The following is a 24,683-nucleotide window of genomic DNA, read 5'->3' as shown; positions in this document are numbered from 1 at the left end:
ATGGATTACAGGTGCAATGCGTAAAAATGTACTTGTTATGTCCGCGTCAGATTTCTGCACCACCGGGAATGCGTAAAAAGGTACGCTTGGCGGCCGGCCGACTCATTCGGCAAAAACGAAACTGGCTGGCAGCGGGGGGCCGGAGGAGCCATGAGTGACTGCGAGGGAACAGGATGGCTGCAGGGGGCTGGTAGATGCCCCAGGTATGTGAAACTCATGTTTTGTTTTTTTTTGAGTTAAGGTTCCCTTTAAGCAGAGACAACTCAGCAATTTAAATACGTATGGATTACCAAGTTTTCGCCAGACAGAACTTCAAGCAAGTCCAGGAGGAGGTGTCCATCTTTGATATCAGAATATAGGTCCTTCACAACTGATTCCTTCTGATGCTGCAAAACAAGATTTTCATTTTTTTTTTTCTGTATTTGTATAGTGCCACTACATTAAAAAGCACTTAACTTAGGCCTCGTTCACACTATACGCACTGCCATGCGCATTTTGGCAGCACGTATGGTGTGCGATCAGCAAGAACATCAGATGTGCAAAGCCAGCACTTTTGACATTCAAACTATGGGCGCTGCGCGCAGCACTGCGTTGCTCGATCGCACTGTTGCATGCATTTTCAGCAAAGAGCATAGCTGATCCCATTTACTGTATGGATAGGATCAGCAGCGCAACGCAGATGGCATGTGATCATGTGCACTTGCATTCCGAACGCACACCCATCTATATTGCCTGATGTGAACAAGGCCTTAGTCTACTGAACAGTTTTCATCATTTGCAATCCCTCCATTTAAAGTCAATCTGGGGCAAACCAATTAGCCAATCAGTATGTTTCTTGTGATGTGGGAGGAGACTAGAGTACCTGGAGGAAACCCACACAAACATTGCGATAAGAGCCTTTGTGAATTGACACACCACAATATGTTTGGTAAAATCAGGTGTTTTCTGCTTTATCCAATTCAGTAATAATACTAATCCAGTTGTAAGTATACATGGACAAAGTTGTGGGTGGAGGCCAGGCCCGGATTTAACTCACAGGAGCGTAGGGAAAAAAGAGGGAGGCACGCATGGAGGGGAGTGAGCCACCTTTCCATCATCAGGCACTTGTAGGCACGTGCCTACAATGCCTTATGGTAAATCCGCCCTAGTGGTGGCTTAATATGGGTGCTGCAGTCATGGTCAGCAGCCTAGTGCAGTGGTTGTGGTGTGCGTAGGGGGATTTCCTGATGCTTAATGAATTGAAGTCACTCTATGAAAACAGCATTGTAGGAAGAAGTCCATCAGCATTTTAAGGGCAATATTTAGAAACACGTTGGGGTTGATTCACTATAACAAATAGCATGCCTTATCAGAGTTAATATGTCTTATCAGAGTTAACACGCCTTATCCGTGCTAACGTGCCTTATCAGAGAAGCATAGCGAGCGAGCAACTTATGCCTGCTAATTGGCAATGAAGAGAGCTCCACTCGTTCTGCCCTGAGCCCCTGCGGGTCCAATCACTTTAAATGGCATTATCCCCGCACTTTGACTGGCCCAATAGGCTGCCTGTCACTTGACAGGAAACTTGACAGGCAGCCTATTGGGCCAATCAAAGTCAGAGGCTCAGGGCAGGACAAGTGGAGCTCTCGTCATTGCCAATTAGCAGGCATAAGTTCGTAGCGCTCACTATGCGACTCTGATAAGGCATGGTAACTCTGATAAGACATGTTAACTCTGATAAGGCACGCTATTTGTTATAGTGAATCAACCCCTTTCAAGGTTGTTCTGCCGTTACTTTACTAGATTTTGGACTGCTTTCTTGATCCATCAGTGTCCAGGGGGTGAGTAGTAAGCACCCTCTTCAACAACATGATGGATTACACACTATTGTATACAGCTCTTACCTTTGATAACTGTGAATGAATCCAGTTTGTGAAGGTTCTCCTCTGTGTCCCCTCCTGTTCAGCTGTAAAACATAAAATGAGCACAATTATAATGATGAGCATCTCTTTAAAAAATCTGGTCATTTAAAGTGTAAAGGCCCTTTTGCGTTTTAATGCGTTATGTTGCGTTATGTTGCTTTGCGTTTTTTTCTCCATAGCAGTACATTGTGAGAAAGCTTCAGTTTTTTCAGCGTATAGTGTGAAAGAGGCCATAGGAAAACATGGATACTGAACTGCACATCAGTTGTCCTTTCAGTTACAACTGACAACAACTGATATAGTGTACAAGTAACCTAACTGTCATTGCTCATCAACACAGAAGATACTGGAGCCTTATGCTGGATACACACGTTGAGATTTCCCGCTCGATTCGCGGGATCGAACGGATCGATTCGATTATTTCAAACATACTCGATTGGATTTCGATCATTTTTTTATGTTAAGTATGCAAAATCGAAGGCAGGAACGATCGAAGTCCAATCGAGCATGTTTGAAATAATCGAATCGGTCCGCGAATCGAGCGGGAGATCTCAACGTGTGTACCCAGCATTAGAGCCTGTTTCCACTACACGCATATTGGATGCAGAAAAACTGACTCCAACAAATGCCTATTGGCTTGTGCCCACTAAACGCGATTTTTTTTTAATGCAGATTTTCCCATAGGCATTCATTGGAGGCAGTTTTTCTGCATCCATTCTGCATCCAATCTGCGTGTAGTGGAAACAGGCCCTTAAAGTGTACCCTAACCGAAGCTCGGGTACAAAATCATATACTTACCTTTAAGAGAGGGAAGCCTCAGGATCCTATTGATGCTTCCCTCTCTGTTCCTTGGTCCCCCGTTGCTCAGCGTGGCCCCCCACAAGATTAGCGACAATGCACTGTTGCTAATCACATAGGAGCCTCGCAGCTCCTCTTCCTGGCTCAAGTGCGCACAATAGCTGACTCGTGCAGCCATTGCACGCACTTAACCACTTAAGGACCAGGCTCGTTTTGGATGATCTGTGCTGCGTCGGCTCTCCAGCCCGCAGCACAGATCAGGATTGCTGCAGGGCGATCAGACTTCCCCCCACCCCCCTTTTCCCCACTAGGGGGATTGTCCTGCTGGGGGGGTCTAATCGCCACTGCTCTGTGTGGCCGAGCGGGGGGGTTCCTCCATTCCCCTCTCTGCAGCGCTATTCCCCCCTCCCACTCCTTCCCTCCCTCTCCTGGTCACAGTGGGCGGGACAGGATGGCAATCCACCCTGTACCGCCTCTAATAGGCTTTAGCCTATCAGACGGCGGTGATCCCCGGCCAATCAGAGGCCGGGGATCGCCGATCTCCTTTACGGCGCTGCTGCGACAGCAGCGACGTATGATATAATCACAGGGGATTTCTTCCCCGCGTGTTTACATTTCGCCTGCGAGCCGCGATTGGAGGCTCGCAGGCTGTTCAGGGAGACACCCTCCGTGAATTGACATGGACCGGCCACTTCGACCTGCCGACGCCTATCGTGTTAGGTGGTCGTTAAGCGTTAAAGAGAAACTCCGACCAAGAATTGAACTTCATCCCAATCAGTAGCTGATACTCACTTTTACATGAGAAATCTATTCCTTTTCACAAACAGACCATCAGGGGGCGCTGTATGACTGATATTGGGGTGAAACCCCTCCCACAAGAAGCTCTGAGTACCGTGGTACTTCTGGCAGTTTCTTGTCTGTGAACCTGGTTGCATTGTGGGAAATAGTGGGTTACAGCTGTTTCCAACTGCCAAAAAAGCATGCAGCAGCTACATCACCTGCCAGCAGTAAAAATGTCACCATGTGATAAATGTCAGAATGCGAATCAGGGATTTAAAAGATTTTACAATGGGCAAACACTGACTAAATCATTTATACATAATTGTAAAAATGAAGCCATTTTATTTATTACATTATTTTCACTGGAGTTCCTCTTTAAACCACGAAGGTGAGCTGTGCGGCCCCGATGTGATTATGGAAAATGCTCAGCAGGGCTTGTTACAACCGAGGGAAGCCTCATTAGGATTCTGAGGCTTCCCTCTCTAAATAGTAAAGGGCCTGCTCTTTCAAACAGCACTTATAATAGGTATAGTAACAAAAACAACAACAGTAACTACTTTTGCAGCGTAACTACTGGTAGGCCCCACCTATCTGTGTTGCTAAGGAAGCAGTTGACAGCTTTGTAGCACTGTGTTCCTACCCTGCCAGCTATGGACCCGGCCAGGAACCAGCTTGTTGTTACCAGAGGTCCTGACACCATTAGTACGCTTCTCATTGTTCCTTCAAGATGAACTGAGGTTTCTTTAAAACTGCTCATTAAATCTTAATGACCTCAGAAAGATTAGAGAAAGAAAACACCGTATTTGAACATTTATTACCCTGTCAAACAGTTGCTACTTCTTTAAAGTTCATAAAACGCCATTGTTACAAAGTAATCCACGTTTCTTAGCAAGCCGCAGTAATCCATAGGAGATCTCCTGTCCCGCGTGTAATAACTTCCCCAGCGCTGTCTGCTTAGAAGGTGGGAACCACAACAATGAGGACTCTGTCCTCTGTCTGAGTCACTCACATCTGGCGCATAGTTTTATGAGGTGCAGGTTAGTGTCAGTGACACAGCAGCCTGGCGAACATAGTGTTTGTTTATGCCAAGAATCTGCCAGCAGTGGGTAGATTAAATAAAAGCTTAAAGAAGAACCCCACCTGGGTACCTCATGGCCACATAAATAGAATAGTAACTCTTTACCTTTTCTTAAACAGATCATCAGGGGTGTCTGTATGGCTGATATTGTGGTGAAACCCCTCCCACAGTGTGATGTCAGGACCATGGTCCTGACAGTTTGCTGTCTGTGAACCTCATTGCATTGTGGGAAATAACAGCTTTTTCCACCTGCCAAGCACAAAGTATTTCCTTCTGTGCACAGAATTCTCAGTAACGAACATTCCCTACAGATCATCTGGCACAACTAAAGCTGTCACCACCAGCAGGACAATGCCACTAAACATACAGCTAGAGTTTAAAAAAAACTGTCTTCAGCATAAAAAACAATTATGACATGAGCCCTAATCTGAGCATCATAAACCTCCTTGTCGGTTATCTCGAGTTCGGGGTAAGTCGCCGCGGAGGATTTCTCAGGCCCTGGTGGGCCGATTTGCATCATTTTTTTTTTGTTACACGCAGCTAGCACTTTGCTAGCTGCGTGCACTGCCCGATCGCTGCTGCTCCGCGCTGATTCGCTGCTACCCGCCACGCCCCCCCAGACCCCTTACGCAGACTGGCCAATCACCGCCAGGCAGCGCTAAGGGGTGGATCGGGACTCCCCCAGACGCCATGACGTGGATGACGTCATCCCGATCGTCACCATTGTGACGGGGGAAGCCAAACAGGAAATCCCGTTCTGAACGGGATTTCCTGTTTGCTCTGATCGCCGGAGGCGATCGGACGGGGTGGGGGGATGCCGCTAGGCTAGCTACATGGTTTAAAAAAAAAAAAATCGTCCTCCCTGGCAATTTTATTGGAACACTAGGGGGGGGGGGGGGGGGGGGGGGGGCGCCTCAATGAGTCACTGAGGTGGTTAAGTCTACTAGATTTCAGGTAGAGGCACTTTGTGATGGTTTTTATTGACCAGATTAAGCAGGAGATATCCAAGAAACGCGTTGTGTGAACCTTTTGTATAATAAACTTTTGACAATCTCAATCCAGTTTTTGATTGCTACATGTGCTACTTCACCACAGGAGAGGTAAGCGTACCCATACCGCTCTATCTTATATTGTTTTAGACCTTTTGTGCAACTCCACCATTTTACATTCATACTTATCGCACCTCTACTTGGAGGTTGTATGTTTTGAGTAGCCCTTATTTCTAGGAACTGCCCAATCTATCAGGATAACTGAGGTGGGAGAGGCGCTCCAAGGTACATGTCAGAGCGCTCTCGACTTGCTCTCTTCACTGATAAAGACACTTTTGTCACTTGATCTTAGGAAGCGGAGTGCGTTCAGGGAAACGCGTTATCATCCAAGTGTCTGGTTTGCATTAAACGTTACCTTTACATACATTGGCTTAGCCCCTTCTTATTAGGGGTAAGCTATACGTTTTTCCATTTTCAATATAATTACCCACATGTTAAATAACCACAAAAAAATCTATACAGGAGATCAACGCACGTCTTTACAATATTATTGCACTGTTCCCTGTCTCATCTAATGAGGGAATACATAGCAAAAATATATAGGGAGCCACCGGTACTGATGTGCAAAAAATTTTAATATCTATATATATAATAGACTAAGTGCCTCAACCTTCAAACAAGAAGAAGAAGTACTTTGCATGAGAAAATTTATGCGTGATCAAACACCAAGTTTAAGGCCTCTTTTCCACGGACTGTTGAGCTGTGTGCTCAGCAAGCAGTTACCAGGCAGCAGCAAGCAGTTATCAGTCAGCAGTGAGCAGATACCAGGCAGCAACAAGCAGTTACCAGGCAGCAGCGAGCAGTTACCAGGCAGCAGTGAGCAGATACCAGGCAGCAGTGAGCAATTACCAGGCAGCAACAAGCAGTTACCAGGCAGCAGCAAGCAGTTACCAGGCAGCAACAAGCAGATACCAGGCAGCAACAAGCAGATACCAGGCAGCAACAAGCAGATACCAGGCAGCAGCAAGCAGTTACCAGGCAGCAGCAAGCAGTTACCAGGCAGCAGCAAGCAGTTACCAGGCAGCAGCAAGCAGTTACCAGGCAGCAGCGAGCAGTTACCAGGCAGCAGCGAGCAGTTACCAGGCAGCAGCGAGCAGTTACCAGGCAGCAGTGAGCAGTTGTGAGAGTTTGAGAGCCATTTCACTGCCTATTCACAGTCCATGGAAAAGAGGCCTTACCCTAGCAAGTCTGACATTGCAAATCTGGCCTAATTGGATATTCATGAGGCAATGCTCATGCAAATGCATGCACAAACCAATACCACAAAGCAGTCGCCCTGCTACATGCTACATTAGCACTATCCGGCTTAGTGCACACCAGAGCGGTTTGGCAGCGTTTTGCGATCCACTTGCGGCTGCGGATACGCTTAGGTAATGTATTTCAATGGGCTGGTGCACACCAGAGCGGGAGGCGTTTTGCTGAAACGCATACTCCCGGGGTGAGGCATTTTTTTGGATTTCGGATGCGTTTCTGCCTCAATGTTAAGTATAGGAAAAACGCAAACCGCTCTGAAAAGAGCACTTTGCAGTATTGGTTTTTTGACCCTGCATAGTTTGGCATGCGAAAGCAAATGCATATTTGCATGAGCATTGCCTCATGAATAGCCAATTAGGCCGGATTTGCAAAGCCAGACTTGCGTACTCTATTAGATAGATAGATGCGGCGTATGCTACGACGCGGGTTGGCTAGTTACTCTTATTGTATCAAAAAAGACACAATCACAGTCTACAAACCCCATCTAAAAACATACTATAAGTAGAATGCAACTAGCTTCTGATGATTAGGTAATGTCCCTTTAAGGAGTGCACTCCAATTCCAGGGGTACCGGTACAGTTCATGTCTTCAGGCCCATAAAATTGCTGCTAACATAAGGGGCCTGATTCACAAAGCGGTGATAACCCAGTTATCGCGCCTAAAAGACTTTAGGCGTGATAACCTTTGCACTAGCTAAGTTATCACCGCTTTGTGCTGCTGATCGCGCGCAAAGTCCTGCGCGCAAAGTTTTGCGTGCGCAATCGCGCAATTCCACGCGCAGCACCCATAGGGTTTAATGGGCACATCGCGGGAATTTCGCGAGAGTTTCTTTTTATCACGCCTAAACTGAGGAACCGCACATACAACCAGTATAGATGACCAGCCCACCGTGCGCATATACTGATGCACGTCTCTTAGTGGATCACTAATACGCTCTCATTACTGCCATGCTATGGCAAACCTCAATCCCAAGATCAAGCTTGTTAATACACTTGCAACACAACTCACGTTTCCCCCGTCACTTCAGGGTTGGCAGATGTAGGAGAGCTCAGCACCCGATACACATCCCTAGGCGGGTGGTCACGGATTCAAAACGAGCAAGGCTTCAGCCGGCAAAGACACGTGGAGTGGCATGCTATCTTGCAGCGCCTCCCCCACCCCAGTTACAGTTAGCCCAGGCCCCTGAGGTTGTTTTCCAAGGCCAGTGGTTCCTTGAAAGTTCTGCACTGCATTTTTCCGGAGTGTGACCAAGGATTTAAAGAACCTGGGTGACGACTGGTCTTCCTCACCTGCCTATATATTGTGGTTGCTGATTTTTCTACCATTCCTACCACATTTGTGTCATCTTATCTGGTTCCTCGACGTACTGCACCATTAGAGACTCCAGGTGTCCCTGTCTCCCCACTCTCCATTTGGAAAGGTCTTCAGATCTCTTTTGGTTCCGTTTGGTTTGGTTCTTTAATCTACCAGGAGGGCGACCTTTGAGAACATTTCCCAGCAGATGCAGGTTGCATTTCCTGCAACCTGCAGTTATTATTATTTCACACATATTGGTGTACAGACATACTACACTGTTGGTTCCTGGTGATTTCTTCTGTGTGTCTTTCTGGTCCTCAGTTTCCTTGGTCCACCCCACATCAGCTTTTAAATAAGTTCATAGAACAAATGTGACTAAATCCATGAAAGAGGAATAATTATTATTATTTAGTATCTATATAGCGCCGACATCTTCCACAGTGCTGTCACTTAACTGTCCCTCAGAGGAGCTCACAGTCTAATCCCTACCAGAGTCATATGTCTATGTATGTATCATGTAGTGTATGTATCATAGTCTAGGGCCAATTTAGGAGAAAAGCCAATTAACTTATCTGTATGGTTTTGGGATGTGGGAGGAACTGTTGGAGTGACTGGAGGAAACCCACGCAGACACGGGAAGAACATACAAACTCCATGCACATAGCGCCCTGGCTGGGATTCGAACCGGAGACCCAGCACTGCAAGAGAAGTGTGCTAACCACTACACCACTGTGCTGCCAATGGCCTAGTTTTTGGTCAATTCCGCAATTAGTGATTACGATGGGAACCTGAATATTATTACAGGACAGGATAACGTACCAGAGTGGAAATTCTTTCAAGCTTTGTATTCTCTCCCCTACTTCCTCCCAGAAATTGACAGATAACACAAACACTGACTGCATGAACTTCCTTTGCAGCCACACACTACATCCAGCTACAGAGTGCAGCACATATACTGATAGCAGTCTAGTGGAAGACGTAGTTGTGATGTCCTTGCCACACTTCTGTAATACACTGACAACAAAAATCAGAGACACCCCTTATTTGAAAGTAAACCAGTAAAAAAAAGTGACGTAGAGTGATGTAACTGCAGTGTTGCTTATATAAGGAATGCTCAGCTTTGGACAACGTAGTTATCAGTCACAGGAGTTAATGTCACAATGGGTAAGACAAAAAATGTAAGTGAGTTTAAAGGAGGGATGGTCGTCGGTGCAAGAAGAGCTGGTTCTTGCACAACAGTATCTCAGGTGTTTAGAAAGTGGCAGTAGAGAGAAAAAAAATTAAAGATTTGAGAATTATTCTTTTCATAAAACGCAGGGGAACAAGAGAGGTAAAAGGCAAGTAGCACGTATAGCCCATAGCAACAGAGGGGCAACAACTTGACAAATTACAGCTGAATTCAATGCAGGTGCATCACAAAGCATATCCCAAAGCACAGGATGGACTTTGCAAAGGATGGGCTTTAGCAGCAGGAGACCATCAAGAGTTCCTTTAGTATCACAGAAAAATAGGAAAAGAGGCCTGTTGTGGGTCCTTGCCACCATGCTTGATCGGTCTCATATTGGTTTGAGGAACATCAACAAGAGTTTAATCTGCTTCTATGGCCAGCTCAGTTGCCTGACCTCAATCCGATTGAGCATTTCTGGGACAAAGTCAAAAAAATCACTTCAAAGCTTGGAAATGCCACAAACCAGTCTGACCCAACTTAGAGCTGCCATTATGTCAGAATAGGCCAACATTCCTCAGCAACGATATTAGCATCTAGTTGAATCCATGACAAGAAGAATATCAACTGTGACCAGAGCTAAAGGTGGACCAACTCGTTATTAGAGGGTGTCTCAAAATTTTGGCCATTCAGAGTATATGTGCAGAGGAACGCAGTAAAAAAATGGCCAACTTTCAACTGGAATTTTTTCTTTTTGTATTTCATAACATGTTTCGTCGCTAACCCAAAAGGCGTCCTCAGTTCATATGATAAATGTCATTTTGCCTTAAAACAGGAGGTATTTGCGATAATTCAGCTTTAAGTGAGCAACTGTGGTTTCCCATGATGCATCACACCCAAATATGCAAATCAATTCCATGCCCCGACTGCACCATCCAGAACCAATGAGCCTACAGCTAATACATTTTACAGAGCTATTAGCTATAGGTTCACTATACTATTCTGGATGTGTGCCTAGCTTTGTAGGCGCAAAGAGAGGATTTGCATATTCAGGAGTGATGCATCGTGGGAAACCAAAGTTGCTCGCTTAAAGCTGAATTATGGCAAATAACTTGTTTTAAAGTGTATCTGTAGAGAAAAAAGCGCCCCTCAGGAGGGGTAAGCCTCCTCTTCTGTAGCGCTGTTTCAGAGCTGGGACCCCCAAAATAGAGTTTGTTGACGCATGTCAGCAGCTCACGCAGGTGCACTAGCATTGTCCCACTTGGCTTTCTTCTGGAAAAAGGCAGGCCGGATGGAGTCCATGCTAGTGCACAGTGCGAGCTGTCTGTCTCTGCACAGTAACATGCACCCGATCCAGTATGGCTATTTACACCGGAGCTCGAGTGGGATGATACTAGTGCAGTACAGGCATGTGCAGGGATGCCACACTTCAGGGGTCTCAGGGCTGGAACGGGCTGATGTACCTAGAGGGGTGAAACCTCTTTAGTATCCAGAAACTTCCTCCTCCCGAGGTAAATATCTGATGTCTTCCTTTAAAATAGTCACAGGTTTACTTTAACCACTTGAGGACCACAGGCTTACACCCCCACTAGTGACCGGGCTATTTTTTTACAATTCAGGCCACTGCAGCTTTAACCTCCCTGGCGGTATGATTCCCGTGGCCTTGCGGCTGCGGGAGGGTTTTTTAACCTTTTTTTTTTTTTTTTTCTTAGCATGTAGCTAGCCTAGCGCTAGCTACATGCTTCCCCCCTCCCTGCGGTGTCCCCCCGTATGCGCCGATCGCCGCCGGCGCATATGCCCATCCGGAAATCCCGTTCCGAACGGGATTTCCATGAGGGCTTCCCCTGTCGCCATGGCAACTGGCCGCGATTCATCGACGTTGTGACGTCAGTGGAAGTCCCGATCCACCCCTCAGCGCTGCCTGGCACTGATTGGCCAGGCAGAACACGGATCTCGTGGCACTCTCTGATGCGGAGGGTAGCGGAGAATCGGCGCGTAGGGGCGAATCGGCGCGGAGCGGCGGCGATCGTGAGTAACACGCAGCTAGCAAAGTGCTAGCTGCGTGTATAAAAAAAATTATGCAGATCGGCCAAGCAGGGCCTGAGAAATCCTCCTGCGCGGCTTACCCCGTGTCCAGCACGGGGTTACCGCTAAGGAGGTTAAGGGCTCGCTGCAGAGCCGTGCAACTCAGCACACAAGTGATTGCCCCGCCCCTTTTTTTCTGCCCACCAACAGAGATTTCTGTTGGTGGGTTCTGATCACTGCTGGGATGTATGTTTATTTATTTTTTCATTTGTTTATTTTTTTTTTATAAATTTGTCTATTTTTTATTTTTATTAACCACTTCACAACTGAGAGGGTTTTACCCCTTCAGCATCCAAGCACATTTTCTCCTTTCAGCGCTCCTTACATTCATTCGCCTATAACTTTATCATTACTTATCACAATAAAATGAACTATATCTTGTTTTTTTCACCACCAATTAGGCTTTCTTTAGGTGGGACATTATGCCAAGAATTATTTTATTCTAAATGTGTTTTAATGGGAAAATAGGAAAACATTTGGGAAAAAAACATTTTTCAGTTTTCCGCCATTATAGTTTTTGAATAATGCATGCTACTATAATTAAAATCCATGTAACTTATATGCCCATTGGTCCCAGTTATTACACCGTTTAAATTATGTCCCTATCACAATGTTTGGCACCAATATTTTATTTGCAAATAAAGGTGCATTTTTTTCAGTTTTGCGTCTATCCCCAATTACAAGCCCATCATTTATAAAGTAACAGTGTTATACCCTCTTGATATAAATATTTAAAGATTTCAGTCCCTAAGGTAACTATTTAAGTTTTTTTTTTTTTATTGTAATTTTTTTTAATTTATTTTAATACTACAAAAAAAAATATATTGGTAACAATTGGGGCGTGTGGGAGTTAATGAGTTAAAATGAATAGTGAAAATAATGTATTTGTATGTGAAAAATGTTTTTGGGTGTAGTATTACTTTTTTTTGCAGACGTCCTACAAGCGTCGGAAGGACGCTTGCAGGAAGGGAGGCTGGGAAACTGAGTTTTTTCCTGTTCATTGATCTCCGGGCGAGCGGGCGGCGGCGTGCACAATCTTGGGAGTGCGCGCACGTGCGAGTGGAAGCGCGGACAGCGGCGGCAGCAGCGGCGGGGGGTGCGTATATCTACGCTCCGGGCGGGGGACTCAAGTCCAAAGGAGTGTAGATATACTGTACCCGGGCGGCGAAGTGGTTAAGATCCTCCCTCCGTTCCCCTTGCCAGCCAATTCCAGTGATTAGCTCTCATAGGCATTAGCCTATGAGAGGGGATCACTCTCTGGGCCTCTCCAGGGGACAGTCAAGTGACACGGCTGTCCCCAGTACAAGGTGCCATAGATCGCAGCGCTGTACAATGTAAATAGATGGCAGTTTCACCGTCTTTCAGTCTCCTAGTGGTGATCGCTGCAGAACTCATCATTCAAGCGGGGATGCATGTGCATCGGCGCGCAATGCCCTGCAAACCACGCCCCAGGACTTGACGCCAATTGGTGTTATGCAGTCCTGGGGCTGCAACCTTGCGACCGCCAATTGGCAGTCGCAAGGAGGTTAAAGTGAATGTAAAGGCGCACCCCCCACCACCAAAAAAAGTTAGATACTTACCTATGGACAGGGGAGGCACATGCATGCGCAGTATGGAGCCGCCCGTCTTGGAAGCACTCGGGGACATGAAGCCTTCCTCCTTGGTCAAGTACACACAACGAGGATGACAATGCTGGAACGAGGATAGCAAGAGAAGACAGGGAAAGCTCTATAGGATTCAGAGCCTTCCCTGTCTATAGGTAAGTGTAAGACTTTTTTTCCACTTTGCACTCACTACATTTAGCATTGCCTTTCAAAAGAGGGCTTTTTGGTCTCTTTTAGCCCTTCTGAACAGAGGCATGGCCGATACAGACAGAAGTCAGATTCCTAGAGAGCGATCGCCCAGCACTCTGGAGGCTCTTTTGATCTGCGGTTCGTTGCTTGCATGTTACACTTGTTTGATGTTAAATTTACTGTTGTTTAATTTGCCTTTCAGAAGTTTGCTTGTACCGTGTAACGCTTTTTGTTTGCATTAAGAGCTTGATTAGCCGTGCTGCTTTGATTTTCTGCTTCATAAATTGTATTTGCTTTCTGTGTGCGCTCGCTAATAATGTCTGAGAAAATCCACATTTAAACACTTTGCTTGATTTAAAGGAGACCCCCGGAGAGGCTCTCTGGATTGAACATTTGCCAGGAATGTAGGTGCGCACACATGCTCTAATAAACGCGGCTGCTTCAGAACGTGTTTACAGGTGCCCCCAGAACGCAGTTAAAGATCCGGAATGCCAGATATTTAAACTATAGTCTAAATGCGGCTGAGTTAGGATCTTCTGCGCGTCCCTTGTCATTTGCTCCCATGCTTAGGAGCACTCTGCAATTGTGCAGTGCAAAAAGGCTTGAATTACGCATGCGCAGAAGATACCGACCCAGCTTTGGGTCACGAGAGGGCAAATCCGCAGTCTGGAGAAGAGGGGAACTGTAGCGCGGGCACTGATACACTGACAGACTCCTAGGGGCTGGAAGATGCTTCAGGTGACTGAACAGTACTCCATAATGAAATGCATTATCTGACATAACTGGCAAAATACTTTTATTCCTCATATGTTGGCCTTCTTTAAAGGAATCATCAGTCAATCTTAATCTAAATTCGATTTACCTACCTGGGGCATTCTTCAGCCCCTCGCAGCTGTCTGTCCCACGCTGGCAGCTCAGTTCGCAGCCCACGACCTCGAGGTCGTCCTTACTGCGCCTGCGTGAAGCGCCACTGTCAATCAACCCCACGTTGTCTGCAGCGTACTGCCGCGAGGGGCTGGAGAAATCCCCAGATAAGTAAATTGGATTTAGATTAAGATTGCCTGATGATTCCTTTAAAGTGTACCTTAACTGAGTACAATATCTTAAAATAAACACATGATGTACCTGCAAATGAATGTTACATACTTACCTCACCGTCAGTTCCTCTCAGAAGCTCACCATTTTCTTCTTACAGTGATTAAGTCAGAACCAAAATGTAACAGTTGCTGTCAGTTATATATCAGTAGCTGTCGCTTATAACTGAAAGGACAACTGGTGGGCAAGGTAATGTCCATGTTTCCCTATGCCTCACGTGGTCGATATTACAGTTTAAGGGCCCATTCACACCAGAAACTTTTCTGAGCGTTTTACGATCGATTAGCATTTTTTTAAATTGCTCCAATTCACTTTCATTAAAACCGCGGTAAAAATCGCAGAAAATCATATAAGCCATCGCATATGCGAAAATCGCTACGATTTTTCTCGCGATTTTAATGAAAGTGAATGGGAGCGATTTTAAAAACCGCTAATCAATCGCAAAGCACTCAGAAAACCACTTCTAGTGTGAATGGGTTCTGAGTGTGTTGACCCAGAAGCTGTTATAGGGTAATGGCCATTTGCAAAATAGAGGACGGAAAACTCCATTGATCACAGTGGACAAACAGGAGGCGGGAGAGGAGAAATAGATTGAGGAGTAGACTACACGGGAGGTAAGTATGACGCATGTATGGTTATTTTGATTTCTAATTTTCAGTTCAGGTTTGCTTTAAAGCCAAACTCCTGTGTGACCCTCATCTGTTACTAAAAACACAGATTTACCTCACGGCAGTTCCATTTAAACAGCTGCAGAGTGTAGTGCTGGAACTGCTGATCCACATTGTTCCTTTTATTCTGATAAACTGAGGATTTATTTATTGAACTTCCAATCACAGCTACAATCACAGCCCAAAAAATTATAAGAAGTACATTGTTTAAACTAACTGAATATTATCTGTAAGAATTGCTGCAGCTGATCCACTGCCAGCAACAGTCCCTCCGGCACCCTATGGGAGTCAGCACACTAGTCACATCTACAAGTCATGGGGATTCATAGCCACATTTATACAGGCCTTCCAAACAAAGATCTGCCAAAGGCCTAAACAAGCCACCCCTGTTATTGCCACATAACACCAATCATTCCCTTCACTGGCTACCCATAAAATGAAGAATTCTGTTTAAAGTGAACCAGAGACGAAGCACCCTCATGTATTTTACCATATATATCAGTGGGAACATTTGAGAAAACACCTACTCTGCTCTCTGTTTTATCCTTCACTGCTCAGCCTGCCTGTTTATCAGCCCTGATAAAATCCCCAACTGAGTATTCAGTCTGGCTTTGCTCAGGAATCATTATAGCTGAGTCTGTCTTCTCTGATGTCTTTTCAAGCCCAAGCCTGAACCCTTCTGGCTCTGCTATAATGACTCAGCTATAATGATTCCTGAGCAAAGCCACACTGAATGCTCAGTCGCGGATTTTATCAGGGCTGCTAACAGGCAGGCTGAGCAGTGAAGGATGAAACAGAGAGCAGGGTAGGTGTTTTCACTAATGTTCCCACTGATATATACAGTAAAATACATGAGGGTGTTTCGTCTCTGGTTCACTTTAAATATAAAATAAAACTGTGGTATGCCTTAAAAAGTCATTTTTAGGAGAAGAAGGATAGATACAATTGTTTATTTCATTTGTTTATTTTCACCTCGGGTGTCCTTTAAAGAAGGCCAACGTGAGGAATAAAAGTATTTTGCCAGTTACATTATGAAGTACTGTTTTCTCTTGTTTACATTAGGCTTCACTTTAAGACTTGACATTCAAATCCTAGCACAATCTGGGCCCTGTTTACCTCAAGAATTTGTTGCAACTGCACCCCCAATCTTAGATCAAAAGTATCTAATACCTTGGTCACGCCCAGAGTCCATCTCAAAACTTTGGAGCCAAAGTCTTCTGTCATACTGCCCCTACACTTTGGAACTCCCAGCCACACCCCACCAGGACATCGTCTATCCATGGATGCACTGAAGTCCAAATTGAAAAAACATCTGTTTAGACAGCATTTATGAACACCTGACTATTTCCTCTGTAACAAAGTCCACCCTGCCACTTCTTTATGTATTGATCTGAGACATATCTATGCACTTTGAGTCTTATGTGGGAAGAGCGTTTTACAAAGTTATTTCTACTGTACTGTATTATTTAAATGGTGCAACCAGACCCAGAAACAATTCAGCAATGATATATCCTGTCTTCTCTGGGCAGTACTGGGCATGGCAATGTATATTCACACGCAATGGGCCACATGCACAGTAATGTGTAGTTATCTGGGTCAAACACATAGATTTGTCAATCGAGCAAGATGGATGATATTGGTCAAATGTACAGGAATCGGCTACTGTTCACATGGTTTAGATCAACAAAATACATTTTTTGGATTTAGAGCATGGAGGCACAGCATTGTTCAGATTGATTAGTGAAGGCGAATCGCATAAGATATTGCTTGTAGTGTGTGGGCCTCTAGCCGATCGGCTTTCTATCACACTGTAGTTAATCGCCCAACAAAGTCAATCACTTAGTTGCAAACCAGATGGCTACCTTTAGCTGAAGTCCAGTCCTGGCAGTTCATCTCACTATTGAACATAATTTAAGGGACAGTGAGCCATGTTCCCTACCATAAGGCAGTACAGCGGCTTCAGAGGAAGTGGAGGAGGAGTACAGACCAGCAGAAGTGTGAGTCACATGATCATGAGGAGGAGGAGTACCGACCAGCAGGAGAGGTCACGAGAAAGAGAAGAACAGGCCAACAGCAGAAGTGTGAGTCACATGATCATGATGAGGAGGAGTACAGACCAGCAGGAGAAGTGCAAGTCACATGATCACGAGGAAGAAAAGAACAGGTCAACAGCAGAAGTGTGAGTCCCATGATCACGAGGAGGAGAAGAACAGACCAGCAGCAGAAGTGCAAGTCACATGATCATGATGAGGAGGAGTATAGTCTGGCAGCAGAAGTGCAAGTCACATGATCATGATTTGGAGGAGTACAGACCAGCAGCAGAAGTGTGAGTCACATGATCATGAGGAGGAGGAGTACAGTCTGGCAGCAGAAGTGCGAGTCACCTGATCACGAGGAGGAGAAGAACAGACCAGCAGCAGAAGTGCGAGTCACATGATCATGATGAGCAGGAGTACAGTCTGGCAGCAGAAGTGCGAGTCACCTGATCACGAGGAGGAGAAGATCAGATCAGCAGCAGAAGTGTGAGTCACATGATTATGATGAGGAGGAGTACAGACCAGCAGCAGAAGTGCAAGTCACATGATCATGATGAGGAGGAGTACAGTCTGGCAGCAGAAGTGCAAGTCACATGATCATGATTTGGAGGAGTACAGACCAGCAGCAGAAGTGTGAGTCACATGATCATGAGGAGGAGTAGTCTAGCAACAGAAGTGCGAGTCACATGATTACGAGGAGGAAAAGAACAGACCAGCAGCAGAAGTGCAACGTCACATGATTATGATGAGGAGGAGTACAGTCTGGCAGCAGAAGTGCGAGTCACCTGATCACGAGGAGGAGAAGAACAGATCAGCAGCAGAAGTGTGAGTCACATGATTATGAGGCGGAGTGCAGACCAGTAGCAGAAGTGCAAGTCACATGAACAGATTAGCAGCAGAAGTGCGAGTCACATGATAAAAAAGACAAGGAGTAAAGACCAGCAGCAGAAGTGCGAGTCACATGAACATGAGAAGGAGGGGCTTTGACCAGCAGCAGAAGTGCAAATCAAATAATCATGAGGACAGGTACAGACCGGCAGCAGTAGTGCAAGTCACATAATCATGAGGAGGAGGGCTACAGACTGGCAGCAGAAGTGCGAATCAGATAATCATGAGGACAGGTACAGACCGGCAGCAGTAGTGCGAGTCACATAATCATGAGGAGGAGGGGTACAGACTGGCAGCAGAGGGAAGTCACATGATCATGAGGAGGAGGGGCACCGACTGCAGCAGTAGGGGGGAGTCACATGATTATGTAATTATAGGCACAAAAATTCCAACATATACCATTGTACACAGAAATTTTTTTATTGACAACACAGATAGAGAGAAGCAGAGAGGCAAATACATTTCTGTTAGAATTATATTTGTGGAGCGGAACACTTTATCTTCTCTCTGTTGCTCACTGATACAAGCACAGCAGAATCTGCGGGACACTTCATGGAATGAGTCACTGCCGTTTATTTTGGAATTGCTTATAAAACAATACTTACCGCATTCCTACTGGTTCTCCTACATAGACATGACCTCAACAAGCATGATCTTGTGTAGCAGCTGTTCCCGGGGCACGTGGACCCTATTCTAGTCCCATCACTCATAAATTTGATATCATGTAATTCCACACTAAAGGCATCCTCGTGCGCTCAGACTGGATGAAGCACAACTCCGAGGATGTTTCTTCAAAGGGAGTGATGAGACAAAACCAAATGTAAACACCAAATTCAAAAGGCTGTGTTTTCCAAGAATTTATACTTTATAACCTTTTAATCCAAGGAACACTTTATATACTTGGGGCTTCCTCCAGCCCCCTCCACGCAGATCGCTCCCTCGCCGTCCTCCTCCACCCCCTGAATTGTCCGGTTGAAGCCCCATTAGCTTTGTCATTCGGGGTGTACTGCGCATGCGCAGCCTGGCCGCACGCACCCTGCTGCCGGGGGCGGTCTGTGCCTGTGCAGTACTCTCACAGCGGCAGGAGCGCAACAGAGGAGTATTTAGCTTAAAGCGGACCCAAACCAAACATTTTTTTATTAAAAATATTTAGTTGCACCACTCTGACACATACAAAGATAAATAAACACTCCTTCAAGCCTATGAGCATTTCAGTGCATGCTTTTCACCCTTCTCTTTTCATAACTAGGATTATACGGGGGGGCAGCCATTAGCAATTCCTCCATTGCCGGACACCACCTACTTCACCAGGATTTTGTCTCGGCAATTTGAAAGGAAGGGAGGGGTTCCTCCAATAAGTGTAAAATATTTTATATTTGTCATCATGCAGCTGAAGAAAAGGCTGCTATTTATTATTATAATTTAGAAAATAGATTTTATTTCTGAAATCTTGTATTTTTAATTTGGGTCCACTTTAAAGTGCACCAGAGACGAATAGAAATAAAAGTTTTATACATACCTGGGGCTTCCTCCACACCAATTGCACCCACTTGGTCTTCCTCTGCCTTCTTGTTCTCCTGGTAGAAGCCCCATAAGTCTGGCCAGTTGCTGCATGCACAGTGCGGCTGCGGGCACACCCCCATCTTGATCCCGCAGCTGGGAGCATTCTGTGCCTGCGCAGTAGGCCACAAGAGCGCGGCGGGGGGGCATGCACATGGCTGGGCCACGCATGCGCAGTACGCCCTGATTGGCCAGACTTACAGGGCTTCTACTGGGTGAAAAAGGAGGCGAAGGAAGACGGTGTGGGATCAATTGGTGCGGAGGGGGCTGGGGGAAGCCCCAGGCATGTATAGAGCCTTTACATCTTTTCTTCTCAGGTTTCCTTTAAGGCTGTTTCTCTTTCCTGCTACAAAACAGGTCTCACTGAGGGCTGGTGCACACCAAAACCCGCTAGCAGATCCGCAAAACGCTAGCAGATTTTTAAACGCTTTTTTTTATTTTTATGAGGCGTTTTGCTAGCGTTTTGCGGATTGCTGCTGCGGTTTTCAGTATAGTAGATTTCATATATTGTTACAGTAAAGCTGTTACTGGACAGCTTCTGTAACAAAAACGCCTGCAAAACCGCTCTGAAGTGCCGTTTTTCAGAGCGGTTTGCGTTTTTCCTATACTTAACATTGGGGCAGAAACGCATCCGCAATCCAAAAAATGCCTCACCCAGGCATTTTTCGTTTCTGCAAAACGCCTGCCGCTCTGGTGTGCACCACCCCATTGAGATACATTGACCAAGCAGATCCGCAGCCGCAAGCGGATCTGAAAACGCCCAAAAAGCCGCTCGGTGTGCACCAGCCCAGAGAGTTTATAACAGGTTTGAAGACTCATATAATCATTCACCCCACTCACTATCCCAGCAGCAGGACTATTTGCAGTTATAGATGCTACTCTTCAGTTGGATCCTGAAAATTTTTAAAAGCTAAAATGCACTATAAATTTATTTTTTCCTATGTTACTGTCACTTTACGAGAAGATGTAAAAATCTGACAGATCTGACAGGTTTTGGACCAGCCCATCTCTTCTCATGGGGGATTCTCAGTGATTTATGTATTTTAAAAAGCACTTCCTGAATTGTAGTCGTGTGGCCATATTGATTTTTTTCAGCTATTTCAGCAGGAAAATGCAAGAGATAACAGACAACCAAAAGGTACAACAATGTCACTATTTAAACTTTACAGTTATAACACATCTTTTATACTGTAGGTCACTTGAAGTTCTCAATTCACATAGCTGTATGTTTTTATTGCTAGGGCTGGATCACACGGGCGTCTGCCTTGCGTTTACCGCCGGCGTTTGGGACTCAGCGTTAAATGCTCCCATTCAAGTGGATGAGAGCGTTTGTACCGGGCTGTTACCGGCATTTGCGCGAACACGGCGCTCAGATCCCGATTTTCCCTGGTGTTCCAGGTGACCCCGGACGCTACATGTAGCGTCCAGGGACGGTTAATCGCTGCGGCTAATGTCCCCCTGTAGGGCTGAAAACACCAGGGCTGTGGAGTCGGAGTCGGAGTCGTGGAGTCGGAGTCGTGGAGTCGGGCAATTTTGGGTGCCTGGAGTCGGAGTCGGGAAAAAATGCACCGACTCCGACTCCTAATGAATTTGTAACTGTAATTAAAATAGAAAATATGATAAAATGTTCTATTTCTCAGATAATAGTCATGAAAAATAATGTATATATACAGTAATAGCTGTGCTTAGTCCACAAAAATGAAATAAACCAATCAAAATTAGTTACTTGTGCTGCTTCAATAAAGCAATCCCCGTATTTTTAAGGTCAGATATACATATCTGATTGTGACTGTTTATATGATGTGTACACAGGAATCTCTTATATATACTAAATAACATCTATGCTGTAAGAATAAAGCCTGATGTGTAGCTGTGTCACTAATAAAGATGGTCAACAAGATGGAAATAATTCTGCATTGATGCTGATTTATGCAAATGTATGCACTCCCTTTGCTGATGAAATCAAATAATTTGATATGTTGTTAAAATTTGGTTTGGTGACTACAAATTAAAGGGTAACTGAGACGGATGAAAAGTAAAGTTTTATACATACCTGGGGCTTCCTCCAGCCCCCTTCATGCTAATCAGTCCCTCGCTGTCCTCCACCACCCGGATCTTCTGCTATGAGTCCTGGTAATTCAGCCAGTCAGCGCTGTCCGGCCGCATGCCGCTCCCACAGCCAGGAACATTCTGCACCTGCGCAATAGTGCTGCACAGGTGTAGTATGCTCCTGGCGCCGGAGTGTGTGCATGCGCACTACGCCTGACTGGCTAGAGTACCTGGACTCAAAGCAGAGGATCCAGGTGGCGGATGACGACAACGAGGGACTGATTATCCTGAAGGCGGCTGGAGGAAGCCCCAGGTATGTATAAAACTTTAATTTCATCTGTCTCAGGTTTACTTTGTTACACAGTAGTACTATACTCTACATATGCACTCCCCACAGAGCTGCAGGGAATCCACTGAGAATGCTGTGCACATTGAACACAGAGGTGTTGTCTGTTTACAATCTCCTCATTCCACTGCAGAGTACCTGCACATCATTCTTACATGTACCCACACTTACATTGCCTAGGGCCTGATAGATGTTCTTTGTTCCGGTTTGTACCTTTTACAAGTACTCTTACCAAGAACTAGTTTTAGTCTAAAGGGAATAAATATAGTAGTCTACATATCCTTCTCACTTCAGTTGTCTTGTAAAATTCCTAAGCGTTGGCAGTTAAGAGACGAATTTCATGTTACATACTTTTAATCAACAAAATTGTAATATGCAAATTAGAGGAGTCGGAGTCGTGGAGTCGGAGTCGGAGTCGGTGGAATCCTAAACTGAGGAGTCGGAGTCGGAGGATTTTTGGACCGACTCCACAGCCCTGGAAAACACAGACCGAAACTGAAAGCCGCCAAAAGCCCGAACGCAACACCGCCGAAAGCTGGGCAGGCGCCCGTGTGATCCAGCCCTTACATTTGTAATCCTATTTACAAGAGCTGTAACATTGTTACAATAGAAAAGTGTATTCATTTGAGCACTGATACCTTTTTGCGTTTAGTATTACATAACCTAAAAACGCATTGGAATGTTCTCATCTACCAACTGCTGCAATCTGGCACGACATACAGTAAAAAAACATCTCCTGTCCTCATTGCCTTTATAGCTATCTCTTCTGCTTATGCAATCATTGTGTAAAATCACTGCCCCCGCAAGACCCCCCCCCCCCCCCCCCACCCATCCCAGAACACAGCATCTGAAAGCTACAGGCTTACATAATAATGTCATTAAAGGGGGTCTTAAAGGACAACTGTAGTGAGAGGGATATGGAGGCCGTCATATTTAATTCCTTTTAAGCAACACCACTTGCCTGGCTAGCCTGCGGCTCTTCTGCCTACTTTTAGCCATAGACCCTGAACAAGCATGCAGCAGATCAGGTGTTTCTGACATTATTGTCAGATCTGACAGGATTAGCTGCATGCTGGTTTCTGGTGTACTTCAGACACTACTGCAGCCAAATAGACCCGCAGGGCTGCCAGGCAACTGGTATTTCTTAAAAGGAAATACATATGGCAGCCTCCATATTCTTGTCACTTCAGTTGTCCTAAGTGAAAATGTGAAAAAATTTGGGCAGTTACTCCTTGATCGCGCTCCCATAGCTAGGAGCGGTCTGTGCCGTAGAAATATTTATTTATTGCACAAACGCTCTTGGCCAGAGGAATGCGATGGAGGAGGTGACCAGCAGGGGGCACGCGCATGCAGCATTCAGAGGGGGGCAGCGGAGGAACAGAGCAATGATAAATGACAACAAGAGACCATGAGGACTTCAGGTGGCTGGAATAAGCCACAGGTAAGTAATTGGTCACATTTTTTCCACTTTCAAACCATAAAGACGCACGGAAGCGCAAGCGCAATGCTAAGTCAAAATAATGTACAGATGCTCAGGTGCCGACATTTTTTGTCTTTTTACATCCCTTCAGTCTCTCGTCGTTTGTACACACGCACTGACTAGATACTAATCTGAACGACAGTTGGTCAAGTGGATCCGCCGGTTGGATCGTTCAGACACGGCCTTATCAGTCGCTCGTCCTGTCGTCCACACGCCCAATTAGACGTTCAAACGACAGCTTTAAATGACAGTTGGTCGAAAAAAATCAGACGTGTCTATGGGCCTTAACAGTTTAAAAAGTGAGCAGTCAGTATAATAGCATTGCAATCAGTATAAGGTGCACACAGAAGCTCGATGCCTTATCTCCTGCAGGTGAGATAAAAGAACAAACTCCCAGCAGCATGGAGAGTTCGGTTATGATCGGTGCAGAATACTGATAAGGCTCCCAGAAGAAAATGAAAGTAAAGCTAGCCATACACTTATAGATTTCCACCCAATGGGCCGTAATGATCAATCTTTCTCTGATCCTAATCTGATCAGAGAGGTATTCATTCCTATCACACAGAAAAGGATTAGGATGAGCTGGGGCCCAAGGCAAGGTAGTAGCTTTGACTCCCTAGACAGTCTTTTGGGTAAGCTGAGGTAGGAGAGGGGTCAGAGAAGGACAGTTAACTTATCTGTATGTTTTTGGGATGTTGGAGGAAACCACTTTCCATTTTTCATTTTTTTTAATTCTCTAGACACATGTCCTGGTTGTTACTGTCTTGTATAGATCCAGTTTTTCAGGTTGTGGTGACATGACATCAGAATGACCATGCAAGGTGTATGGTAACCAATGCTTTCCCCTGTCACATACACCGCATTGCCCCATGAGGTCAATTAGTGTCTGGTAGCACTGCCTGAGGCTGTCACTGTTCTTTTCTAAAATACTTGTGGTTATTGTGAGGCTGGGCGCACTGAATTCATGTTATACAATCATAAGCTCACGTGTTGTCAGACTTTCCCTACCTCAGCTTTCCATCAAAGACTTTCCCACAACTGTAAACTAAAACTACTGCTTAGCTGAAGCACTTTTTTAAAATCTTCCCTATTGGGTGAGTCAGCAATCTCAAGCCTATACTAAACAGTGGCAGTGAGATATAGTGATAAGAAACATATGTCATTTTCATTTCAAGGGAACCTGGACTGACAGAAATATGGAGGCTGCCATCTTCATTCCCTAATAAACAATAAATGTTGCCTGACTTGCTGATCCTTTGCCTCGAATACTTTAAAGTGGACCTTTAGAGTGAACTCTTGCACAGGACAGAAGGAAAACGTAGAGAAATGCACCCTGTATGTATTTAGAGAGTTTAGCCTGTG

General features: G+C 45.4%; 1 protein-coding gene across 3 annotated transcripts in view; it reads right to left on the bottom strand.

The window, feature by feature from the left end:
• The window catches only part of SYNE2 (spectrin repeat containing nuclear envelope protein 2), a 573,116-nt gene that overhangs the window by 477,340 nt on the left and 71,093 nt on the right, over positions 1-24,683 (bottom strand). For all 3 annotated transcript variants that reach the window (XM_068254236.1, XM_068254237.1, XM_068254238.1), the window contains exons 3-4: positions 1,884-1,945; positions 291-386 (exon numbers count right to left, since the gene is read on the bottom strand). In XM_068254236.1, the coding sequence (XP_068110337.1) occupies positions 291-386; positions 1,884-1,945 (158 nt within the window). The remainder of the gene's footprint in view (positions 1-290; positions 387-1,883; positions 1,946-24,683) is intronic.

The sequence above is a fragment of the Hyperolius riggenbachi genome, chromosome 9 (assembly GCF_040937935.1).
Source record: "Hyperolius riggenbachi isolate aHypRig1 chromosome 9, aHypRig1.pri, whole genome shotgun sequence".
Classification (NCBI taxonomy): Eukaryota; Metazoa; Chordata; class Amphibia; order Anura; family Hyperoliidae; genus Hyperolius; species Hyperolius riggenbachi.
This window is presented reverse-complemented; position numbering and strand designations above follow the sequence as displayed.